Raw genomic sequence first — 25,701 nt, 5'->3', positions numbered from 1 at the left:
CTTTGTTTTTATTACAGTCAAAAACTCACCTCCCCCAAATGGAATCATTTCAAAGGTGTGCGACTGCGTTGGAAGGACAAAATCCGTCTCAACAATGTCATCTGGCGCTGCTGGCATATGCAATGTGAGTTATATTTTTAGATCGTGAATCAATTCTTTTGAGTGGGAAATTAATTTCTGCGGGTTTTCAAATTAAGTAATAAATAAGCGCAAGCATTTAAACAGCTAAGTATGTGCAATGCAATTTTATGGCTTTTGCATTTAGAATTTATTACAGCGCAGATTTGGAATGTTCATATATCAATGAAGTGTTGAAGTTAGATTTCTAGGATTCTTTAAAATATTTTTAACGTTAGTGAGCACATATAGCCAAATCATCAATTGCTAAATTACTATTTTAAATAAAAGAGTTTTTATTTTGTAGATTAATACATACTTAAGAAGGTTTTAAGGGATCCTAATTTTTTATAAGACATTTAGAATTGAAGTTTAAACTTTTGAGATCTTAGAGCACAATATATTTGATTTAATGTTTTGAATTAGAATTACAAAATATTCAAAAGTTTTTATAATTTATTATAATTGTATCTGAAGTAGTTCTTGTTTAGTAAGTACCCAAATCTTAAAAAAAGGATGCATATTAAGTATCTTTAAAATAGGTTACTTAGGCTTTGGTCTTAGTTGATTCGTTATTTCCAAATAGGTTTGCCGCACTTGAATTTCTTGTTTAAATTTATATTTGTTTACTTTGGGTAATAAGAATCTTTTGATAGTTTGAGTCTCCAGTTGTTAATATTATTATCTTAACTAAGTATTGAATTTCCAATCGAACTGCAATGTATCGCATAGAAGAGCAAGTGTTAAGTTGGAATGATAAACAACTTTGTTTATTCCTGTCTCTAATCTATGCAAATAAAGGTGGCAGTACATTATTAAATACTTAATTGAATCACATTTAAATATGACTTGATTTCACCCCCAAAATATCTAATCAACCGAGTGCCAATAATTTGTTTTCCAATGTAAACAATCTGAGATAGGAATGACCCCTTCCCCCAAACACTTAGTTAGGCCACTTAAGACGCCACTCGGCAGAAGTTTTCCACATGTTTGCTATTGGCATTGGTTCTGCGATTGACCGCGATCGGCATTGGTAAAATATTCCAAACCAAAGTATAGGCCACTTTAATGTTTATTTCCTTGAAAAGCGCGGCACGTGCAAAAGCCCCAGCGAGCAGAATACAATGCGGAGCGTTTAGGTGAGCGAATCGCAGAGCGGTAGCGATAGGCTCAAGCTTTTAAAGCACAGCGACGGAGACAGCAATGGCGACAAGCTATCTGCCTTCCCGCTCACGCCAAATAACGAGCTGCTAATGCCAATGGTGGAGCTGTGAAGCCTGAGAGAGTTGTCAACTGGTTTGTGGCAGATGCTCGGACATACTGGGGGGATGAGGTACACCTCCACTGGATGAGAGGGATGTCCGGATGACCGACGTTGCCAGGCGGCAACGCTTTGGCTGCCCTCGTTTCTCCACGACTCGGCTTTGTTATCAGCTCCGGGCGTCCCCCTTATCAGAGTCTGGACTCTCTCTGTGCCGCCGATTGTCATTTCATTTGAATTTCATGGGATTTGTTTTTGGGCCTGCTACTGCTGCCTAATTAAGAGACGGGAACATAGTATGATTTCCTTGACTTCGTTAGTTGTAGTACTTGCTCGTCTAGACAGACCCGGAGTTTTCCCATGGTCCGAATTGTGGCGCAGATGTCGCGGTTAGTCTGAAGTGTTCCATTGATTAGCACCTTGCCGTAGTCAAAGTCGGTTTCCCAGTCAAAGGAGGTGAAATTCAGAAAGAAACGCGCACAGTTCGATCTGATTTTGGCTGCCGGCTGCCAAGTTTGCTACCTCTTACTGCTTCTGCTTCTGCTGCTGATATTATTTTCGTAAAATTTTCCGTTACATCATCAGAACGGCCGGGGCAGCGCTGCTTTACAAGCCATCGCGTCAAGCGATTATCTCTGTGCTCTAATAGATGTCAGCGACAACGGAGGCAAATGGAAAATTTCATGTTTATTTATAAGGAACATACACAATTGTTTATATTTTATTCTCTGCAATTGTCTAGCTATCATTGGATACATTTTAAGCTATTACATCAGTTGATAAATCTTTGGGTTTTATTAGTGTTTAAAATTGAGATATAATTCTAGTTGCTCTATGTTTTAGGTTGATTTTATTTGTTTTGTGACTCAGACTTGCCTAAATGCCTTTTAATCTTAGAGGGATTTTTGTATACTTTGAACTTTCAATCGAATTAAAGGATCGGATATCGATCTTAACTAAGCTTAAAATATTTGCATTCTTGGAATCGATATTTTTATATGACCATTTTATTTTTCGTAATATCAAAGCTTAAAAATCTCATAGCTAAGCCAAAAAAGCATTAATTTTAATTTGGAAAGCTTTCCTATGTTAATTTTTATTAGGTTAATAAATCTGCATACTCAATTTTAAATTTTAGGAAATTAAAATTTTGGCCAATTTTTGTAAATTTTAATGATGTAACTCCTTATAAAATTTTCAAATTTTGAAAAAAATTTCAAAAATTTATTTATTGACCGGACATGTCTAGATCGATTCGGCTGTTGATTCTAATCAAGAATATATATGGTTTATAGGGTCGGAAATGACTCCTTCAATGCGTTACAAGCTTTTGGCTACAATTAGAATACCCTGAAAGGGTATAAAAAACAGTGTAACTCCACACTTAACCTAATAACTTAACATCAAGTTTCTCGTTTTTGTTTGCTATAATGAATCTGTTGTACTAATTAAGTTAGGTTGATATCTCCAGTAACCGCACGTTTTAACACGTCAAGCAAAACTCAGACAACACAAATGGTTTTGGAAATTCCCAGGCAGACTAACTCTTTTATCAATTTATAAATGTCTGTGGAAAAATTCGGCCGTTTATGGGTTGTCTCTCCAAAAATAAATCTACATTACTTTAGCATTGTTAGGTAGAATATTATTAAACGAAAAAATTACCTGTAGCTCTCACAAAGCATAGGAATTTCTTTTAAAATCATATTTAGAATATGAATAAATTAATTATGTAAGAAATGTAATAGGAAAAAATAAATATTAAATAAAGTAGGTTTTCTATTAAGTACATTAAATATAAATAAATATATTTCCTTCAAATATTCCCAGTTAAAATTAAACCAAAAATACCCTTAGTAAGATCGTAAGGGCAGGTACTTTCGTAAATAGATTAGAGTGCCTAGGTTTTTGTGAATCTCTCTCTCATGGCGGTGTTTTATATGGCTATTTGTGAACAGGGATTTAATTGATGTTTGCATTGTTAAGTTGGCAGCTACGTCAGAATTCTCGCAGTAACCCGTTGAGAAGAGGCAGTGCCTCTGCCACACGTGTTCCTGGTCGCTGTTGTCATCTCTGGGGAACTCTCTATTCTCTATCTATGTACCTCTCCATAGAATCTTATCACTTTTTATTTTGCTTTTTTTTTTTGGAGTGTTCTCCGTACTAAACTGTGTGTTTGTGTATTTTCCATTTTTTTGCAGTCATACAAAAGCGCAGAACCCCGGTGTGTCAATTCGCATCGCCGCTGGACGTTGACATACATAGTAATCCTCAAGTAAGTATCAACTGTCAAGTGAACGTAGTGCTAAATAAGTGGGAAATGTGTTCAGTTAGTCAGGTAATCGATTAGACATCAACGAAAAAAAATAAACACATTACGCAAATACCAATTGTTAGGTGAATGTGCTTAAAAAAATCTAGAAAAAATCTACAAATAAATTGAAACGTTTGGAGAAAGGTGAGTCATAAGTTTTAGGTGCAAATCCATTAGAAACGTTTAAAAGTTCGCAAGTAATTGAAATATAAGTTTAGCTTTAATGTTGTTGATTTTAGGGGTCATTATTAAATTTTGTATTTATTAATTCTGTAAACTTAACCACTATTAAGAGTTTAAAGCTAAAAATGAATAGAAGCAATTTACACCTTATTTATATGAGATGCTTTCACAATCTGATTCTGTCCTATAGTACGAATAACACGTACACACTACCTCATTTGTATACCCTTGCAGGGTATTATAATTTCATTCAGAAGTTTGCAACGCAGTGAAGGAGGCACCTCCGACTATATAAAGTATATATATTCTTGATCAGGATCAACAGCCGAGTCGATCTAGCCATGTCCGTCTGTCCGTTTCTACGCAAATTAGTCTCTCAGTTTTGAAGCTATCTGAATGAAACTTTGTAGTTAGCCTTCTATATACTCTCACTCGTATATATGTCGGTACGGGCCGGATCGGACGACTATATCATATAGCTGCCATAGGAATGATCGGAAAATTTTTACAAAAAAATGTTTAACTTTTTCAGTTTTCAATAGAATTGGATCAAATTTTAGATATAGCCATTTTACTATACTCTACAATTTTGTGTAAAATTTTATGAAAATCAGACTACTATATCAAATAGCTCCCATAGGAACGATCGAGAAATTAATAATACAATTAAATTTATAACTTTTTCAGTTTTCAGCTGATTTTCATCAAATTTAAGGTATAGCGATTTTATATTAGTCTTAAATTTTGTGTCAAATTTCATGAAAATCGGACGATTTATCTACGACTATCTTATATGTAGGTGCCATACAAACGATCGTTTGATGTAGAGGAAAAATGCAAATCTGTGAATATAAAACTGCAAATATAATATGTATAGGTGAATGAAATGAAAGCAGGTATTACTTCATTGTTTTTTAACACAAATATATATAATATATATTGTATGGATTCCTATTCATAGAAGTTCTATCTGCAAGGGTATATAAATTTCGGCGTGCCGAAGTTAGCTTTCTTTCTTGTGTGTACTTTATTTTGTAGTCCTATAGGTCATATAGTTTTCAATTCATTAATTTAAATGATATGTAATTTTAAACATTTAAATATTTATATTCAATATCTTTTAAATGCTTAACCACCATAAACCATAGACTTGAACTCTTGAGTCTTTAAAATTCAGCTTTTAACGTATATCTAAACTTTTTTTCAAGAATATTCAGTTCAATATGAGTTGTTTAACATATGAAAAGAGTCCACAGATCCTCGGGAACAACTTTGTTAAAATAATATCAATTTAGTTTAATGAAGAAGTATTAATATAATAGTCGAGGTTACAAATTTTTTTTTTGTCAACTCGAGGTTAAATCTAATTAATTTAATATACATTAATCAAAACTCGGTGATATGACAGATCATACATAGATCGTTCTTTTTGCTTTCCCCCACGTAAACTCATCAGCAAATTTTTACAAAGAGAATCTAATGTATTATTCTGTATTTCGTTAAGGTAAATAATTTCCTTGATATTTTAAAAGAAAATATCCTTACTAGTTATGGAAGTTACTGTAAAGAAACCTACTAAATACTATTGGCAGAAAGATTGTTCAATAAGCATTACTAGCATTTTTTATTAAAATACAAAGAACTAGTGTTAGTCATTAATTAGAACTTCTAAGGCACTCGAAACCGCATCGTACCATCCGCAATCATAAAACCCAAGTACTTTTGGGGAATGTGGCGCACGCCTCGAACGGTTGACGGGGATCTCCTCATTTAGTTATCACCAAAAAAAAAGAAAAGAAAAATACTCAACTAGCCGCGACCCACCGAAACCTCATTCCTGGTGGGTGGTGGGTGGTGGGTGTTGGGTGGTTGCACCCATCTGGAGAGGAAGACATCACTCGATCGCGGCGTGATCGTCGCGCGATTGTCGTGCGCCATTGACTGACTGATATGGAATGGACCCCTGGTCTGGTCTGGTCTTGGTGTGGTCCCACCCAGATCCCCAATAGTACCAGTACCCTCATCCCCGTACCGAACCCTCGCCAGCAGCACGTGATAAGAGCGACGCGGCGTTCGGATGGGAGATATTTTTAGCCTATCATTAACCTATCGGCGGGGCACTTTTTATTTATAGACTGAGATTCAATTTAAGTACCATAATGTACAATCATTATCACTTATCGTTTGGTCACTTTCGCTAGGAATCTATAAAACATAGCTAATACCTTTAGATTGTTTTCCGTGACCTTGTGGGTAGCTTTCTTTTATAGATTGTATTTGGTTCAAAAGTAGCATTGAAATTGTATAAAACATTAGGTAATAGGTCTTTAAATCTTTGATGACTAATTTGTAGAGACTCTTATCATAGTTCTGAATGTTTCTTTGAACAGTTAACTCAAAGTAATCTCACTTGGAAATTTTCTTTCATCAATTTATGGTAAAGTGCCATAAATTTGAAAGCTAAGTAAACAACTTATGTCAGAGGGAGAGCGATTTTATAGAACTTTTAAGGCAAAAATTCATTTATGCTCTTTGTTCTATTTGAAATTTAATTGAAATGACGTCACTATGAATAATTATTGTTTGGATGTTTATTAGAACTTGCTATATTTTGAAATGATGCATCTGAGAAGAATTTATATGCTAAAACTTCCCTTCAAAGAAGTAAAGAACTATGTATATAACTACTTTAGTTTAGTGACTATTATATGCCATTTTATTTAGCATTTTTTAGGTAGTTTAAGTAAATCTAATAATTAGGAACAACACTCCAAACCCTGTCTTTGTGTTGGAAATTCTCACCTCTAAAAAGATATCTTTAATTGAGCTTATCTTCGTACATTCCTTTGCCTAAAATAAATTACTGGAGGCAGAGCCTCTCGAGGTCCGAACACGCCCATTTTATAGCTTTGCAATCGGCTGTGATTTAAACAACAACATAATGTTAAACAAAACCCATTGTTTCCCCCTTTTTCTCCACCTGCCCAGGTAGATACCAAGCACCTTATCGTAGAGCTCAAACTTGACTCTGTACCCAGTAAAAGATTTATCTTATCAAGTTTACAAGCTGTTTTCACTCAGCCAAGTTAGCACAAGTCCACGAATGTTAGCATTATAGTTTAAATGTTATATTAATAGAGCTTCCCGGTTATATCGAGTGCGATTTGAGGAGCACGATTCCGGAATAGTTGATGGTGAAATGTGTAAGGTACAGATCGCTTCCCAGGGAATGGGAATGGGAACGGGAACGCTACCTCTCCCCATTTGGTTATCTTGGCGGGAGTGTAGATTACGCTTAATCATAATTAAGTTAGTATATATAGTATATATTTGCTTTTGATTAGGAAATTAACAAGGTTTCGGTGGGTACACACGCTCCTCTAGCTTCCATCTCCTCCTTTATCACTTATCTCTCGGCTGCCCTCTCTTTTCCATGTACCCCACACAGACCGTAGTACTCGAGGGCAAGTACTGGAAACGTCATTCAGCCGTGATCAAGGCTGAGTACAGAAAATGGCGCAAAAATTATAAATCCAAGGCTACGGGCTGCTTAACCTACGACTCGGTAAGTTACAAATATGTTTCATTAAAACTTGTTAATAGACTTGGTGGTGTTTTCCATTTCCTTGAACTGTACCAATATGACCATGTATGTGAAGATGGCGGTGAAGAGCTATCAAATGAAAATAGTACAATTATTGACTAATAGTATAGATAGTATATATAGTTTACCTTAAACAAGGTGCTTTTATCCAATGCAAAAAACCCGTAGGCTGTTAGAATGGGCTGCTGTCGTAGGTTTTTCAATAGGAATTTCTCAATCTAAGAAACGAAAAGGGGGCGAAAATTTTTCATCATTTTCATTTATAAAATATTGTGATTTATGATGAATATTTTTATATATGGACAAGCTTACCATTCGATCCAAACCAGTGCCAGTTCTGGGTACTTTGGCCAATATCTTTGCGGTTTTATTTGCCTGCAAAACAAAAGGGATTCGGAACATATATGAAAGTGATTTTATATCTCTTAAAAGCTACACAAGTTGTTTCTTAAACTTAAATCAAATCCCAACATTTCACTCACTTCCACCGTTATGCCATTTGTGCGTAACATGAGTACCAAAATGATTAGCCAGGGTGTATCCCAAGTGGAGGATATTAGGAGCATGCCCAGGTAACCCCTCGAGTCAAACTTGCCCTCCATCACAGTGCTGATGAGATAGAAAGGACCTGATGGTGCCATTAGGAGCACCAGAGCCACAATGGGAAGCATCAGCAGACCGAAGCAGTCGCTCAACTCGCCACCGCACAAGGCCAGGATCTGTGCTCTGCCCCGGAGAGCGACTGCCAGGTCACCCTGGGAAAGCAACCGATTGTAGTGAACCAAACCGGCGGCCATTATCTGCTTGAGGCAGACGAAGAACACCAGCAGCAGGCAGAGAACCAAGAAGCCGTAGATGTAAACAACCAAGCAAAAGGCCAGCGGAATGGTGGCCAAGCCGGCCCGACTATATCCGGTGAAGTAGTTGCCAAAGCAGACCACAGAGAGCACGCCGTACAGGATTAGATTGTGCAGAAACTGGCGATCCCTGCTGCTGGTCACACATCGTCGGTTGAGACGCAGGAGGTTTTGCACCAGTTCCCTATGTCTGTGTCGGCGTACATAAAGGATCACGTATAGAAGGAACAGCACCAGGCAGGTGCTCCGGAATATCACGGTCTCATAGAAGTTGCCTGTCCGATTATAGATGGCTATGTGAAACCGCTTCGGGTTCAAGTGGGCAAAGGTAAAGCAGCCTGTGGTTGCGGCCAATACCACGACCAGATACGTCCGTGCATAGCGCTCGGACGAGGGTGTGGCCACCAGTTGGCAATGCTCCGAGTCAAAGTGCCAGCACATCATGCCCAGAAGGTGGAGCAGGCGAAGATACAGATGCAGGTCACGGCACACCGGGGACATAATGCTACGGTCGAGGGACCCCTGCGAACTAACCAATCAACCGGATGGGTATCCCATTTCATTGTTGATTCATCGGATAGCGAAAAGTCAATATTTACCACGTAATTGATTGGATTTTGGACGGTGATGTATGAGCTTATTAAATTAGGCTTTAACCTCTGCCACGTTTCACAAATAAAAGGATATTCCTCGAGGGACTTAAAGATTCCCATATTTTATACATGTATAGATCCTATCACATTGGATGATTAATTATAAACTATTAATTCCTAATGATTGTGGTAGGATAAAGCAGACTCGAAGGAACCTATTGTCCTATTACTCACCTCCTGCTGGACATTGGTAGTGCCCATCATCAGCACCAGCAAAGTCACCCATGGCACACTCCAAAAGCTGGCCGTTAAGGACATGAAAACGAAACGCCATGCCTGACGAAAGCGGCCTTCGAAGATGGTGGACACCAGAAAGAAGGGTCCCGAGGGGGTTATGAGGAGTGCAAACCCGGTTATTGGTAGCAACAGTAGGCCAAAACATTGATTTATCTCCTCATGGCTTAGCCACAGCAACTGGTTATAATCGCGAAAGTTTTCATACAATTTCCCGCTCTCCATTCCGCCTAACTTGAGATTATTCAGCAGCGTCCTGTTGTAGTGTCTCAGAGTTGAGAGCAGGATGCGCTGGAAGCAGGCAAAAAGGACGACCAGTTGGCCCAGGATGAGGTACGAGAAACCGTATTGAAGAAGATAAATGGGAATGGTGATCCAGGAGACCCCAGCCACCCAGTAGCCATGGGCATAGTTAAGCATGCAGATCACAAAGAGAACCAAATGCAGGATGTAGGGGAAGCCGAAGCTGGACATTCCATTATCATTTCTACAGATTTGATTGAGGTTCATCATCGATTGTAGCAGTTTGGCAAAGCGACAACGTCGAGCATAGAGCTGAATATACACCAGGAGAGTGGTCAGGGCACAGGACCGGAAGTTGATCAAGGCATAACAGTTTCCCGTGTTGTTATGCTTGCCCATAATAAAGTGTTCCGGATACCAGCAGCTATAAATAATCAGACTGCAGCTAAATACTGTGACACCCGCCAGGAACCAGCGGGTTCGACGCTCCTCGGAGGCTTCTATTCGCACCAAACACTTGTCAAAATCTATGTCGAACCGCAGGACTCCAAGACACTGAAGGGTTCGTAGGTGAACCCGCAATTCCCCGAAACCGGTGCGCGGCATTGGGTCTGCCTCAATCAACTAATCACTTAATGTCGCAGGACATGCTTTTAGTTACTTTAGTTTGTAAACATGGTATCTGCCCGATGAAACTTATCAAGGGAAACACTGCTCAAATTAAGTCAACGCCTAAATATTTACCCCCATTAGATAATGAACATTGAACAGGGGGCTCACCTCTTTTCCCACCTCATCGGTGCGCAGGGTCGTCAGGATGGCCACCAGATAGGGCAGGTTCCAGAGGAGCGTGACGAACAGGGCATGCCACAGATACTCCATGCCCACGTTGCGGGCATCGAGCTCAAAAACGATGGTTATCATGAAGAATGGAGCAGCTGGTGCCGAAAAGAGCAGGAAAGCCATTATTACCAGCAACACCAGTCCAAAGTCAGAGTTAATTCTCTGTATGCAAACCCAGAGCAAACGACTTCGCTGTCGCAGGCGGAGGCAGCATGGGCTCCCTGACAAGACACAGTCCTCCCGAATCGCCGCTGCTAGGTCTTCATTGTAGATCCTCAATAAGCTGGCCAAGATCCGGACCAGACAGTAGTGTAAAGCAACTACCAGGCTAAGCAGCACATAGCTATAGGTGGCAAAGGTGGTCAGCAAAGCCGCTCTCCACCACTCGAGCCCGGCGTGCCGAAAGACCTTTCCCTGCAGCAATCCGGAGAGCAGGACCTGGCTGGCGAATAAGGCATAAATCCGGACAAACTCTGTGGCATGCCTGTCACCTAGATCTATGCGGCTGTGATGCAGGAGCAAGGCGATCAGCGACCTTAATCTCCCGCGCCTCACATAAAAGTAAAAATGGATGAGGGACACCGTCAGGCAGGCCAGTCCATAATTGCCCAAGAAATATGTGTTGCCCGTTTCTCCGTACATCGGTAACTTGTACTCTCCGGACCGGAACATCACATGACCCAGGGCTCCCAGTGATAGGCACTGCCAAAAGAGCAGTCCCACCAATGCAATAGTGTCATCCGTCCTGGATGCGTGGGTTTTGTAACCACTACTGGACTCATGCGTGAAGCATAGCAAACCGAAGCACTTGAAAGTTAATAAATAAACGCGCAGCTCGCCACCGAGGGACATGGCGCCATACCGCGAACTGAAAGAACTGGAGTTCCATTTGGTTGCTTCTTGGTCCCCAGTCTATAATCAATAATTATCTAGATTGACAAAGGAGAAACGACCACAATACCTTCAAAATAGCTTATTTTTATAGGGGGGAATAGGAGACCAAAAGGTGACGAAGTCTAGAGTTTGTAAGGAAAACTAAAACGTAGTTTAATGATGTTATAGACAGTCAAGGGAATCTTTCTAGGAATAGGAATATAGAAAGTTTGGGGAAATAAAAGAAAGATACGTCTTTAGGTAAAGCTTCTTTGCCTAATAATGAGACATACCTGAACGGCCACGCGGTTGCTCATGAAAGCGGCGGCACAGGTCATCAAAGTGGGTGAGAGCCACACAATGTTTGTCAGCAGCTTTAGGCCAATTGGCTTATTATTTTGAATCACCATGGTCAAGTAGATCACTCCGGTGACATCCAACGAGGCAAACATCCAGGATAGCCAGGCGATGAATCCATAAACGAGGCTAATCTCCACATTGCAGAGAAGCACCAAGCGATCGTGCAGCTCCAGGCAGCCGCGCATGCGTAGAAGATTGGCGCTGACTTGCTTGGGATCCCCGGAATGCTCAAGAATGGCCGTGATCTGGGACTGATTCCAGCTCAGGACGAGGCGCACAATGTGCACCATGCAGAAATAGGTGCCCATGGTGAAGCTGGTGACCAAATAGCGCAGTGGAAACCCCAGCGAGGTGACCACAAAGAGACGCGATGCTTCCGATAGCCACTCAAACACACAGGTCTTGATGAAATTGGCCATGTAGAGGAGATTTGTTCCAATTATAAGCCAGAGCAGACGTTTGGGCAGCACCAGCCGGAGGTGGCCCAATTGCTTTCGGCGACACAGCTCTATTTGCCTAACGATACGCAAATGAGGAGCCTGTAGCCAGATGAGCCAGGCATTCTGCACCACAAGTATACCCAGAGCCAGAACCATTACCAATCTGTCGAAATGGTTGCCAGTTTTGGTTAGTTCCCTCTTGAAGCATTGGCGCCAATAGATGACCAGGACGGCCATGCATCCGACCAAGTAGGCCTGAATGGCAAAGTGCACCACATAGCAGATGGCACTGCGACGCAAATGGAACTTTTTCTTAGAGGGATTGTAGTCGATGCAGAATATGCCCAAGTATCGACAGAGGCGGTAATAGGCGCAGAGTTCCCCAGACTGGAATTCGTCCATGGTTAATGGAGACTAGAACCGGAATGAATCAGTGCTTTTGCCAGTCGAACTGGTCTTTTATACCCTGTGCTTTTTGACCTTTCAGAAACGGAAGGAAAGGCTACTCTTAGTCCAAAGAGTCCATCTGTTATAATAAATGCATATCTCAGTGCCTTTAAGAATCTTATTTGTCTTGTAAAACCCAATCCTTAACACTTCTTATAGGGTATAAGATAGTTGGAGAGTATTTCTATCCACAGAATTGTTTTCATAACAAAGTCAGTCAAGTGTTACTGCCCGCCACTCACCTGATTAAGTACGTCATTGGCGGCTAGGGGAAGGATGAGATAGAAGAGCATCGGGGACAGCCATGCGAGGATAAAAACTAACTCCTTGAAGGATCCAAAGTTCGCCAAGCTGCTAATGTAGAAGATCAGAACGCACTGCATGACCTGGTACAGGAAGAGAAAGAGCAGGACTCCACCGTAGACTTCGACCACTTCCCTCTGGCCCAGCAGCAGGATCTCATCATGGACTTGCAGGTTGTGAGCTAGATCCTCCCTCGAGATGGTCTCGAACACCATTCCTCTTAGTAGCTCCGCCTGGACACGCAGCAATGTGGCCAAAATCCACACCACACCGCTGTAGCAGGTGATTTGGAAATTTGCCAAGACACAGCGGAAGGCAAATCCCAGCAGAGTCACCACGCGGCTAAGCTCCATATTTGTCAGCCAAGTTTTGGAGGCAAAATGTGACACCATGAACGCATAGAAGAGGCAAACAAGCAGCCAGATGCGATAGAACCAGCGTGGATGAGGCAGTGCCTCCGTCTCCACCTGCAAATGGTTCACCAGCTGAGAGAGTCTATGCAGGAGGGCCACCTGTGACTTTTGCCGGGCACGGAACCACAGATTGGCCAGCAGTTGGGACACGGAAGTGGCTATTATGACTGCATTGTCGAATATCCTTCCGGTCTGAGTCTGAGTGTCCAAATAGAAGAGGGACTCGGCCAGAGCAGCCACCAAAGCAAACGAGAAGATGCTCACGACTATGACCTGGGTGCCATAAGAGAGCCAGGTTCCATGGAGCCCGTACACTTCCCTAGCATTGGAGAAATCCAAGTCAGTGAGGCCCAAGTAGCGTTGATAGTGCAGGAAACCTAGAAGTCTCTTCTGATTCATTCTCACTATATACGTGCTTTAGGCTATATTACACTCGAGTAACTGACTCATCGAATGAGTTGAATTCAATTAAACTAATTGTGGGTTAGTGTTCTGTAACTCTATCTATCGTTCAATGAGGATTGCCAAGCCTGGCGGCAGGTCCTCATAATCGCACAAAACTTATCAGTATTACGAAACACATATGGAAAGGGTCAAATGATATACAGATAAGGAACTCAATATACTGACAGTACTGAATGTATGTATACAATTCCAAATAAATAGTTAAATCTTTGAATTTACTCACCTCCACTCTTGGGTTATTAAAAACAAATGGTATCGAAGCGTAAAAGCAACAGCAAGTTAACCAGAATAAACACATTATAACCGGAAAGTGCTGATCAAACTTAAACCAAGCGAAATAGCAAATCAATGTTGCTTCCAAAATGTCCTGAATAAGGTACAAACAGAGTAGTAATCCGAATATTTTACTCAAGTCCAGTTCGCACATCAGTAGCATCTCATTTTGGATCGATAAATTATGATAAATCGTTTCCCTTTGAATCGTTGTGTCAGAAATTCTTTGTGAAACATTTTGTATTTGCTGGAGACTAGCGGCCATAATGTGCACTGTGCGATGGCGTAGGGCCATATAAAAGATTTTCACAAAGCAGGATGACACCTTGTAAAGCAGATAAACGATTTCCTTGATTACAAAATTAAAGTTTATACTGGACATCAAAATGGTTTGTACATAAATAAAGCGTAGGACAAGAAGGACGCTGTACACTAGCCAGGCCAAAATCATCCAAGATGGCACTTCTGAAAATCCAAAATCATTGGAGAGTTCTAGGACTCGGATGAGGTTGCTCTTCAGACTTTGCTGCATTAAAAACACCAAAAGGTATTGAAATATAAGGAAAGTGGCCTCTGGCAACCGAACAGTCTTCAATAAGAACATATCCGTGGAACCATGGAAGATTGAAAATTCCAAATTCCGCTTAAGGGAAAACATGCAAAGGCAACAGAGAACCATCAGCGTTATCAAAAACTGGATAAAAGAACATAATCCTTTAAACTTCGAGGCGAACTGCTTTGGCTTTTCATCATTCCACCGAATTTTCACAAGTGTTATGCTCCAAAGGATCACTACAAGACCCGCTAATGTTGTCCGCATTGCGAAGCCGACGTCTTAAAACTGTGTTTTAATGTCATAAGGAAGGAATAACCGAAAGGAACAGCAGCGATGATGGAAGGAAACCCATTAGAGATTGAGCGACAGCCTGGCTGATTGCACCTGAAGGACATTATGCAATTAACTTGGCTACACTTGGAGAAAAATACTCCAAAAACAGACAAGAAACTATTTAAAGTTCTTTGCAAATTTAGCAGGAAAAACTATAATGCATTTTATTCGCTTTTTAGTAAGGACTTTCATTAATTATAATAAAAATCGCACCTCTACTTACCTCTATACATGGGTTATTGTATCCCAACGGTGTCCAAGCGTAAAATAATGATATGATAAGCGAAACTAAGAAAACTGAACTGTCGAAATCAAACTTGGGTGAGTTCCAAAGGAAGTAAGTCATGAGTGTGGATTCCAAAATATCCTGAATCATGTACAGGCACAGCAGTAGTCCATAAAAATCACTAAAGTCCAGTTCACACAGCTCTAATATCTCATTTTGTATATTTAAATGACGACTCACAAGTAGTCTTGCATTTAAGGCTTTAGGAGTTCTTAATACATTTTCCATTTTTCGGCGACTAGCGTTCATAATATTGATTATTCGATGGCCAAGAACCATATACAATGTTTTTATAAAGGTTGTCGAAACTTTATAGAAATTGTGTGTTAGATCTCTAACCAGCGCGTTAAAGCTCATTGGTAAAGGCGAATAACATCTCCAATATATGAAACGAATTGGAAAAAATGCACTGCAGAATATAAAACTGAAAATCATCCAAGATGGAACGTCTGAAAGTCCAAAATAGTTTGAGAGTTTTTGGACTCGAACCAATGTCTTGAGTAAAGTTTGTTGCATTGAAATTATCCAGATGACTTGCAGTATCAAAGAAGTTGATTCCACCAATCGAATGAGCGTCACAAAGTAAACATCCGTGATAATATGCAATATGGAAAATTCCTTTATAAATTCGGAATAAGCGGCATAGAGACTCCAGAAAAAGAAAAATTCCAAAGAAAACGGGAAAATCCAAAAGATCCGGCTGCATCTTATGACGAACTCCGTCAGCTGATCGTCCCAGCGGATGTTTGTGAAAACCAAGAACCGAAGGATCACGGCCAAACTGGAAAGCTTTATCCTCATTGTAAAGCATGCGACTGAAAACTGTTTAGTCAAATTGCATTTTTTCCTATAGATACCGAAAATATAATCCATTAGGAATTGAGCGACAGCTTGGCTGATAAATCGGTATTACCATTTAGCAATTAAGTGCTTAACCGATGCACTTGGGAAAACCTCAAGAAATATGTATAAGTGTCTAATAAGTTATACAAATTGTACATCCCTTACTTATTTTATCTTATTTATGAGAATATTGAATAGAGATTTACCTACCTTCTCTTTGTAATTACCGATTCCCAGATGTATCCAAGTATAGAAGCAAATAATGATGAGCGAAATGCAAAATAATACATGTTCCATTATATAGGATTTCCGAGTCCAAATATAAAATAACAATAGGAGTACTTCCATGGTATCATGCACCATGTAAAAGTAGAGAAGGAATCCGAAAATCGAACTCAAACAGTGTTCGCCAAGAGAAAGGATATCGTTGTGAATCCCAACATGGTGGCTAACCATTTTTCTCATCGTTTTTATGTCACGGGTTTGCAAAACGCTCTCCAGACTATTGCCACTTTCGGACAAGATGTGCTCCAGGCAGTGTCGTAGATACATGTACAGGGTTTTCACAAAATATGAGGATATTTTGTAAAACACGAAAGAACTCTGACTCGAGAAACTAAAGAGATTCGTTTGAAAGTGTGTCCTCCACACAATGAAGCGCAGGATGAAAGACAGGCAGGCTGTCATCCAGCAATAGATCATCCATTGAGGTATGAACGGTATCCCAGAGGTCTGCTCGGAGAGAGTCTGTATCTGCATAAAGTGTTTGACCTGGGATCCCTGCGTCGAAAACATCCAAATTAATTGGAGGGCGACCAAAACGAACTCCGTCATCTTGACAATGTATAAACAGTACTTGGACAGGAAGGTATTGAAGGCCTCAAACTCAATATCCCAATTAATAACGAGATGAAAGATGTTCCACAGACTCAGGCTCAGCAGGAAGATCTGCATCAGACAAAAGCACCAGCTGTGATTCAAGCTAAACAGCTTCAATCGCTTGTCCCAACGGATATTTGTGAGCACTAGTATCCGAAGGATACGGACCAGGTCGGAGAGGGTTAACTGCATTGCGCTGCAACGAACTTGAGACTAAAAAGGGCACTCCCAAAGCTTAATCATTTCGAGTGATTATCACTCATTTATAAATTAATTATCGATTTTCAGTAGTTGACTTACCTCATTCTGAAGTCTGTGGTTCCTAACGGTCGGCAAGGCAGCATATATCACCAAGGGAACTATTATAATCAGACACATTCCGATAATAAAGACATTGTCAAACTTGAGAGCAATGATGTAGCTTATAGATGCCGTCTCCAGGACAATGTACAGAAAGTGCAGGCCCAATGGAACACTGAAGATGACGCTCATCTGCAGCTCACAGATCCGAAAGATATTATCTATAAGCTGCAGCCGATGGACGAGCTCATTTGGATCTCGATTACGTACAGATTTCTGCACTCTCCGGAGTTGTGCCTCTAAATTCGCTTCGATTTGATCAACAGTCACCAGAAAAAGGTTAACCAAACAACTGAAGTAAATCTGTCTCAGGTGAAAGGTGATTGCCGGCCCCAAGTATTGGATATCGAGTACACCTTGCGTTACCATATAAAAGGTGGTAAAAAAGAACAATACAATATTTGAGCTTAGAAACACGAAGGTTATCCATTTGGGCGTTGTTGTCTCCCCTTGATGCTCAGTTTCCAGCAGCTCTAGGAGCTGCTTTAATAGCTGCAGCAGACGATCCTGGTGCAGACGAAGCCAGGCAATCAGTATGAGGATGGACAGAGGCTCCATGAGTCCGGTTACATGTGCATAGTGATTCGCCATGCCAGTGTGCGTGATCTCGAATCTAAAGTTCCAGAACTTAATGTAACATCCAGCGGCTAGCAGCAGAGCTCCCTGGAGTGTCCAAAATAGAATGTGGGTGCACCTGGTGGCTGGGCACAATTGGAGGCCACCCCCGCTGAGCTCTATAGCCGTGAGTCCCAAACGACGCTGGCACACCAGGACGTCGTGCAACGCGGACCGCATGACCGAGCCGACTGACTGACTAACTGACAGCCGCTAATAAATTTATGTATCCAGCGCTTTGCTATCTCTCCTCCAACATCAAGAGTGATAACCCGTCACATTTATTACTTTTCTTTTTGGTTGCAGAAAAGCGAGTTGGACTTTTTGGAATGGTCGCCGCTGAACGATAGGAACTTGATGCCAGACGACTGGACAACAGACACCTTGTTCTCGGCCATAAATGTTCCATTTCCCTTTCCCGATTCCAGGGAAATTGGTAAGTTTTGATCCTACTCAAGTCCAGCTGCCGTAACTGATGCTTTCCTCCCATTATTAGCACGCGGTGCAGGTATCGCTGACTTCATACAGCCCAGTTTGGGTCCCTTGCAACCGAATTTAGATGACATCGACCTTACCTTCTCAGGTGAGTAGTTCAGTATTAACCATCCAAGGATTTTAATAACTAGCTTTCCCCGATCCCCCACAGACCTGATACCAACCACACGCTTGCCACCCGTTCCGGAGGAGGGAACCGATGCCGAAATGCTCAAGAACGACGATTACTGCTTGCCGGCAATCGTGGGCGCTCCCCATACACTCTACTGCAACGACAGCATCATGGACATGGTCAACAGCAGCAGCGGCGGTGGCGGTGGTGGCGGAAACGTCGATGCCAACATGATGGAGCTCAACACGCCGATCAATAACATGGCGTACAGTGAAATGGAGCAGCGCTTCTCTGTGGCGCGACAGCAGGTGCAGCAACAGCAGCAGCAGCAATCTGTTAACGATTCCCAGCTCATTGGAGATCCCAGCTCAATGTCCGGTCGGATGCACGGAGGCAAGCACTTTGGAGCCATAAACGCCACCGAAAACAGCAGCAGCAACCGGTGCGTGATCAACGGTCGTGTGGCCAAGAGTACTCAGCGTCCTTTCCGTCGTGAGCCGCACAACTACGACAAGGCCCAGCCGACGCTGCATCAGACGAACCTCTACCAGCAAATGCTGGCCGAGCAGCAGAAGAACCAACAACAGCAGCAGCAACATCTTGGCGGAGGCGTACTTTTGCAGGCGGGTTCCTTTCAGGCTTCGCAGCAACAGCAGCAGCAGCAACTTGCACAGCAGCAGCAGACGCAGCAGCACTTTCCCACGCAGCAGACGAACGCCTTCAACAACCAGCAGGGTTTCCTAGGCAGCTACACGGACAGCTACCAGCAGCAGCAGCAGCATCAACAGCAGCTCAATGTGAAAGTGGAACCTTTGCAAACTGATGTGCTCTCCCTACTGAGCGATGGTGGCTACAACTCCATCGGCTACAAGCCCTATCCGCAGTTTAAGAAGTCCGCCTCGACTGGAACCTTTCTCAATGTGCCCCGCCTGCCGCAACAGCAACAGCAGCAGCAGCAGCAGGGTTACCTGCAACAGGAGCAACCGCAGCCTCAGATGCAACAGTCGCTTCCGCTGGGTTTGACTACCCAGCAGCTTCTGCAGCTGACACGCCATCAGCAGGCAGCCAACACCCAGCAACAGCAGCAGCAGCACCAAACAACAGTGGCCAGTTTGCTGCAGCAGCACCAACAACAGCAGCAGCAGCAGGCCGCTGTTAGCACAGCCACTTGGGTGTCTCCCAACACCGTTTTGCCCAAAGAAATCCATCGGTCCAACAGCTTGCCCCTGAACGTGTCGCTTAACAAGCTGCCCGATGGCCGGCAGCAACTCATCCACGAGCAGCCATTCGCTGTGCCCAAGTACCATGCCAAGGGAAAGTCCCGCGTGCGAAGTAACTCGATGCACCAACAGCACTCGTCGGTGGTAGCGGCCGCCGGTGCCGGTGGCTCTCCGTTGAGCGCTCAGAGCTGCAGCAACCTCCTGGTCACACAGCAGATGCAGCAGGCCACCAGCGATCCCATGCTGAACAGCACCCTGGCCCAGCTCCTGACTTCGAGTGAGTGTGCTTAGCGACCGAGAGATCCGAGGAATTCGGTTGCCAAAGTATTTATCGTTTCAGATTCCCGCCTGCAGACGGCAGTGGCCAACAGCTCGCAGTCAAATCCGCAATCTTCCGCCAGTGCCATAGCCGCCTCCAGCAACAGCAACGTGTCGCCGGCGCTTTACGCTGCGGTCACATCACCGCTGTCGGTGCCGGTGTCGGCTCAGCCGACGCAGTCACACTCACCAAAGAAGTCCGCCTCATTGCCCATGGCCATTATCAGTCCAGCACTGCACAGTCCTCCCGGACACAATTTTGGTCCTTCTGCTTCCACGGCGGCCAACATTGGCAGTAGCAGCTGTCTCAGTCTATCGCCGGACTCACCGTTCCACGAGTCGCAGGATTCACCGCTCTCGCCCTCGACCAGCCTCAACAAGTACCAGCCGAGGGACACCCAGCGACGTGCCGGTCACATTCATGCAGAGCAAAAGCGACGCTACAACATCAAGAACGGCTTCGACACGCTGCATGCGCTCATCCCGCAGCTCCAACAGAACCCAAACGCCAAGCTGAGCAAGGCGGCCATGCTGCAGAAGGGAGCGGACCACATTAAGCAGCTGCGACAGGAGCGCAACGTGCTCAAAGACAAGATTGAGTCGTTGCGTATGGAGCGGGACGAGCTAAACAACTCTTTAACGTAAGCTATATTTTTGATTCTATTAGTTTTCTTTATCAGTAATGCATATCTGCTCTTCCCAACAGGCATCTGCACTCCATTCTGCCGGCAAATGGAGCGCCAGTCACGAGGCAGGGTACGGAGCACGTTCGTCAGCTGTACGAGATCTTTGTGAGGTACAATACCATGAACGACTGGAAGTTTTGGATTGTAAGTACTCCTTATGCCGCATCGCGTTGTTATAAGACCTTTGCATGAAGTTTTTCCTTGAGAAAGGAAGAAATCGTGTGGATATTCTTATTCGTTCAGTAAAAAAAAACTTAAAAATTCGATTTAAAATTTCAGTTGGGCTTAATTTTGGAACCACTTCTTGCCTCCTACACGTCGACCGTGTCAAGTGCCAGTCTGGATGAGCTGCGTCGGACGGCCTTCCTTTGGGTCGATCAGCACTGTTCTCTCATCGATCTGCGACCCGGTAAGTAGCTATTTCACGATTTTCCTTCCTCAATTTAATTAAATCTCTTCGTTTCAGCTGTTACGAATAAATTAAAGTACCTATCCATGCACACGGATATTGTGTCAGAGCCGCCTAGCACTTTGCAGGAGGAGGTGGCCAAGGCCCTTCAAAACTCAAGTGGCCAGCATCCGAACCTGCATAGCTCCTAACTGTTGATGATGCTGATGCTGCCCGTGATATGAATTTATTTAATTCAATCTATATATATATTTTTAAAAATATATCCACATGAATTTGTTTCGGCTTATAAATTGTACAAATCGCTAAATAAGGCGGATTTTTATATGAGAAGAATGGATTGGCAGCCGGCAATAGATATAGAAAAATACGCAGAGCAGCAAATAGTGCCTACAATCTTTGACTTTAAGCGTAAAATAAAAGTAAACGATTTTACAAGTTTTTGACCATAAGCTGCGAATATTTTTTGATCGTTTATCATTCTCATTTTCAGGATTTTAAGTTGTTTTTTACATTATAATTATCTTATTTTATATCAATGATTGAAAACTGTTTTAAAATATATTAGAAATAAATTCTTTCCCTTTCAAATCACTTACTACAGACCACCTTCGAGACTTTCGTAGGGTTTTTGATATATGTATATGAAATCTACTGATGATAAAGAGATACCATATCAATGCACTTGTCATTTAACGTAGTCCAAGAATATCACAGTTGTAGTTGCGGCGTACACCTTGCTGGGTCATGATCATCATAATATTCCTGATTATTGCAGCTGGTGCTGCCTTGGTTATTGTGGCTGCGACTGCTGTGACCGCTGCCTGTGGTCTTCTTGTGCTTCTACCATTCCTGATCTGTGGCGGCTGGCTGGTGATCTGGGTCTTCATGTGGTTCTGGCAACGTTATGGTGTCTGGTGTTGGCTATTCGGGACGAGATGTGCTGAGGAACATATATTGCCGACAAACTTTGACCTTAGCCAAGGGTAAACTGAATAAAGAAGAGTTTATAAGTTATTGGCCATAAGCTTTGTATGTTTTGTTAATGCAAAAATACTTGTTTAACTATTAAGAACCTTGATAATCTGCTTAATTATTTTAAATCGCCCCAAAAGTATGTTAAATTCCTCGCCTTAAAACACGGTTCCTAAGAGAAGACTTGTAAGTGAACCTTATTTCGCGATACTTACAAAAGAGTGACGAGAATGACGAGAGAATTCTTATTTTTACTCACTTGCACTTGCATTTGTAAAGATTGTGTCGGATAGATAGCTTTTCGCTATCAATTGAGCCTCAGGGCATAAAAGACCCGGAAAACCGACTGCAGTTTCGGTCTGACTCTCCTAGACGCGTTGTCATGATTATCATCGTACTTCTGATTATTTTTGCGGTTGCTGCCGCCTTTGGATTGGTATTCCTTCTCCCATTGGCACTCAGCGCTGCCTGGATACTTCTGCTGTTAATCGCTTGGCTTTGGCAACGGCACCACTTTCGCCACTGGCGACGCCTGGCTGTTCCCTATTTTCCGGCCACACCCTTTGTGGGCAACGTGTGGCAACTATTGCGCGGCGCTTGTTGTTTTGGCGATCAGTTCCGAACGCTCTACGAGAGCCCGGAGGCTGCTGGCCACGCCTATGTGGGAATTCACGTTCTGCAAAACCATGCTGTCCTTCTACGAGACCCAGCATTGATTAAGCGCATCATGGTGGAGGATTTTGCCCAATTCTCCAGCCGCTTTGAGACCACAGATCCCGTGTGCGACACCATGGGTTCCCAGAATTTGTTCTTCTCCAAGCACGAGACCTGGCGAGAGACGCACAAAATCTTTGCCCCATTCTTTGCGGTAGGAAAGGTGCGTCAGATGTATGGACTTCTGGAGCGCATTGGCCTCCAGCTCGAGGAGCACATGGAGTTGCAACTAGCGGGAAGGGACAGTATGGAGCTTGAGGTTAAGCAGTTGTGTGCCCTCTTCACCACGGATATCATTGCCTCGTTGGCCTTCGGTCTGGAGGCTCATAGCCTGCAAAATCCGGAGGCTGAGTTCCGTCGCATGTGCGTCGAGGTGAATGATCCGCGTCCGAAGCGCCTGCTGCATCTCTTCACAATGTTCTTCTTCCCCCGACTATCCGGCCGAGTTCGCACGCATCTCTACTCCGAGGAGTACGAACGCTTTATGCGCAAGTCCATGGACTTTGTCCTGGCCCAGCGCGAGGCCAGTGGCGAAAAGCGTCACGATTTGATAGATATATTCCTCCAGCTGAAGCGTACAGAGCCACCGAATAGCATAGTCCATCGTCCGGATTTCTTTGTGGCCCAGGCAGCGTTCCTCCTGTTAGCTGGCTTCGATACCTCGTCGTCTACCATAACCTTTGCCCTATACGAACTGGCCAAAAATCCGGCGATTCAGAGCCGATTGCGGAAGGAACTTTGTGAGGCTCTGAATGCCAGCAGGAATGAGGGTCAGCAGCTGAACTGCGACAATGTTAACGGCTTGGTTTACCTGCGACAGGTGGTGGACGAGGTCCTGAGATTATATCCCCCTACAGCATTTTTAGATCGATGCTGTAATTCTATCAATGGCTACGACCTCTCGTCCTGGAACTCTGGCTCCAAAATGAAATTGCAAGCAGGAACACCAGTCTATATATCAGTATTGGGTCTTCATCGGGATGCGCAGGTTAGTCTCACTCACTCCATATCGGTAGCTTTATCATCTATCTAACTATTTTTACATTTCAGTACTGGCCAAACCCGGATCGCTTCGATCCAGAACGCTTTGCAGCCGAGCAGCGTCAACAACATCATCCCATGACATATCTGCCATTTGGTGCCGGTCCAAGGGGTTGCATTGGAACACTCTTGGGTCAATTGGAGATCAAGGTTGGTCTCCTGCACATCCTGAAGAACTTCCGAGTTGAGATCTGCGACAGAACGCTGCCCCAAATGAGATTCGATCCCAAGGCGTTCGTCCTCACGGCTCATGGCGGCACCTATCTTCGATTTATAAGGGATTGTCTGTAAATGATATAAACATTGTAGTCTAGTTTTAACTGTATTCTTCTTTGTTTATTGGTAATTTGCATTTTTCACATATTTTTTATTTGTTTTTCTGTATTTTGTAATTAAAACTTTTCTCAAGTTCAGCTCAAAAATGTTCACAAAAGTTTTGTCGGCTGAGTCGGCCAACTGTTGTTGTTGATTTTATAGTATAGTTTGGTAAAGGGTCTACAGAGTTTAACAAGTTGTAAATATTTAATCAACTCTTGTCAATCAGCCAGAGATTAAAGGGTTCACGACTAAAAAAATGGGTTATCTTTTTAGTTAGGTTCGTTTGTTGAAGCTCCAACAACATTTGGCCAACTCCAAATATTCGACAATTATCAACCATTTGGATTTTATTTTTATTTTTTGTTTGTTTTTCTTCTTTTGCATGTACAGTTTTAAAAAAACTAACCTGGAGTTTTTCGGTTCTCCGTCGCTCTTTTTACAAATTATCAAAAAATAACTAAAGCAATTTTACACAGACATTATCAACGTAAACTATAGCTAATAACTAATTGCATTTCTTGTTTTTTATACGTCCAACAACACGTTTCTTGATTTTTCAGTGCTGGTTTGGTTTGCATTTCTATATCATACAAAATAATAAACTCAGATTTCTTGTTTTGTTTTCCTTTTTGTTTTTACATACATCAAACGTTGAAACTTATAGTGATTTGCATTATTGATTTACGAAAGTTTTAAAAGGCTAACTACGAGCTAAGAATACAAGTTAGCAATGTACAACAATGGATGAGGCAAAAAATAAAATAAAATAATTGGACCTTATTACAACAACATGTGTAACGACATACGCATTTTCTTGCACTTTCTTTTCGTTATGCATCTTGTTATTTCAAGGTCTTTCATGAGAGCATGTGTGTATTGAAAGCAAAATGCCATTTTCGGTGTGAATTTGATAAATGAGAAAATTAATGATCTTTTCGATTTTGACTGATAATTCGATGATTACAACTTTTGCTTATGATTTCGAAGCATTTCTGTATTGTGTGTATGGCATGTAACTCGTATTTTGCATTTTGTTTTGATTATTTTCTTGGAATATATGATAGCGAAAATCAAATGGCTTCCAAATGTAAATTTAAATTGATTTCTCATCTACTTGTTTTCTTTGCGATTAAATTTTGCATGCACGTAGTTAATTTCTTAATAAGTTTTTTTTTTTTGGTTTTCCTAATTCCACGAGCACAACACATTGGCCGAAAAGAAGCCTCCACTTGGAGGACGACTGCTGCCTGTTAACATATCTATGTGACATACAAATGTTTATGCATATTGGTATATATAAGCATATATAGCTAGTTAATTACATTCATAGTAGTGTAGTTTTCGACATGACATACATTTATATATATATATGTATATATACTCATATATAGCGCTTTCGCATTATCTCACTTTTGTTGTTAGCAAATAAATGTGTTTTTCGCATAATTCTAAACTATTTCCGATTTCTGCTCCTGTTACTTGCTCGCTCAGAGTTAGTCTTCTAATACATTTTACAAACACAGTTGGGGGACGCTACTATCTCCTGTCCTGCATGACCACCTGCTTCAGGGCACCCGCTCTCACGCTGGATTTGACCTCGTGTCCGCCCAATGAGGCGGTGCCATCCCGAGCGATATATAGCTGGAGGCCAGAGG

General features: G+C 42.3%; 7 protein-coding genes across 26 annotated transcripts in view; 2 read left to right on the top strand and 5 right to left on the bottom strand.

Moving 5' to 3' along the window:
* Mondo (MLX interacting protein mondo) overlaps positions 1-21,450 on the top strand; it is a 26,835-nt gene extending 5,385 nt beyond the window's left edge. For 6 of the 7 annotated variants that reach the window (XM_086837250.1, XM_086837249.1, XM_086837247.1 and 3 more), the window contains 10 exons: positions 18-124; positions 3,583-3,656; positions 7,327-7,443; positions 18,065-18,194; positions 18,255-18,341; positions 18,405-19,862; positions 19,926-20,544; positions 20,610-20,733; positions 20,869-20,998; positions 21,056-21,450. In XM_086837250.1, the coding sequence (XP_086693376.1) occupies positions 18-124; positions 3,583-3,656; positions 7,327-7,443; positions 18,065-18,194; positions 18,255-18,341; positions 18,405-19,862; positions 19,926-20,544; positions 20,610-20,733; positions 20,869-20,998; positions 21,056-21,189 (2,980 nt within the window). In that variant the 3' untranslated portion in view covers positions 21,190-21,450. Of the gene's footprint in view, positions 1-17; positions 125-3,582; positions 3,657-6,953; positions 7,087-7,326; positions 7,444-18,064; positions 18,195-18,254; positions 18,342-18,404; positions 19,863-19,925; positions 20,545-20,609; positions 20,734-20,868; positions 20,999-21,055 lie in introns of those variants that run through there. The other variant, XM_086837253.1, reaches the window with a different exon arrangement.
* On the bottom strand, positions 7,184-12,387 carry LOC110182722 (Gustatory receptor 39a). 2 transcript variants are annotated; one of them, XM_020950822.2, is made up of 4 exons: positions 11,479-12,387; positions 7,795-7,857; positions 7,611-7,700; positions 7,184-7,551 (listed from the first exon to the last, which is right to left on the bottom strand). In XM_020950822.2, exons 1-4 carry the CDS (start codon positions 12,385-12,387, stop codon positions 7,465-7,467), a joined length of 1,149 nt encoding a protein of 382 aa, XP_020806481.2. In that variant the 3' UTR covers positions 7,184-7,464. The 2 variants fall into 2 exon arrangements, with proteins under 2 accessions (XP_020806481.2, XP_086693392.1); XM_086837266.1 differs by lacking the exon at positions 11,479-12,387 and adding an exon at positions 7,965-8,840.
* On the bottom strand, positions 7,622-11,164 carry LOC147643016 (gustatory and pheromone receptor 39a-like). The gene has a single exon (XM_086837263.1). It carries the CDS (start codon positions 11,162-11,164, stop codon positions 10,202-10,204), a length of 963 nt encoding a protein of 320 aa, XP_086693389.1. The 3' UTR covers positions 7,622-10,201.
* Positions 9,110-10,075, bottom strand: LOC110182736 (gustatory and pheromone receptor 39a-like). The gene has a single exon (XM_020950838.2). The coding sequence runs from the start codon at positions 10,073-10,075 to the stop codon at positions 9,110-9,112; it is 966 nt and encodes a 321-aa protein (XP_020806497.2).
* Positions 12,657-13,547, bottom strand: LOC147643015 (gustatory and pheromone receptor 39a-like). The gene has a single exon (XM_086837264.1). It carries the CDS (start codon positions 13,545-13,547, stop codon positions 12,657-12,659), a length of 891 nt encoding a protein of 296 aa, XP_086693390.1.
* Cyp6t1 (Cytochrome P450 6t1) lies at positions 21,435-24,150 on the top strand. Its single transcript, XM_020950858.2, has 2 exons — positions 21,435-23,675; positions 23,738-24,150. Exons 1-2 carry the CDS (start codon positions 22,356-22,358, stop codon positions 24,017-24,019), a joined length of 1,602 nt encoding a protein of 533 aa, XP_020806517.2. The 5' UTR covers positions 21,435-22,355; the 3' UTR covers positions 24,020-24,150.
* LOC110182747 (uncharacterized) overlaps positions 24,040-25,701 on the bottom strand; it is a 41,315-nt gene continuing 39,653 nt past the window's right edge. For 12 of the 13 annotated variants that reach the window (XM_020950848.2, XM_020950853.2, XM_086837257.1 and 9 more), the window contains one exon: positions 24,040-25,701. In XM_020950848.2, coding sequence (XP_020806507.1) covers positions 25,583-25,701 — 119 coding nt within the window. In that variant the 3' untranslated portion in view covers positions 24,040-25,582. The other variant, XM_020950857.2, reaches the window with a different exon arrangement.

Source organism: Drosophila serrata, unplaced genomic scaffold (assembly GCF_035046125.1).
Source record: "Drosophila serrata isolate PLE 108 unplaced genomic scaffold, ASM3504612v1 contig_302, whole genome shotgun sequence".
In the NCBI taxonomy this organism is placed as follows: domain Eukaryota; kingdom Metazoa; phylum Arthropoda; class Insecta; order Diptera; family Drosophilidae; genus Drosophila; species Drosophila serrata.
Note: the sequence above shows the minus strand (reverse complement) of the source record. Positions and strands in the feature narration are given on the sequence as shown.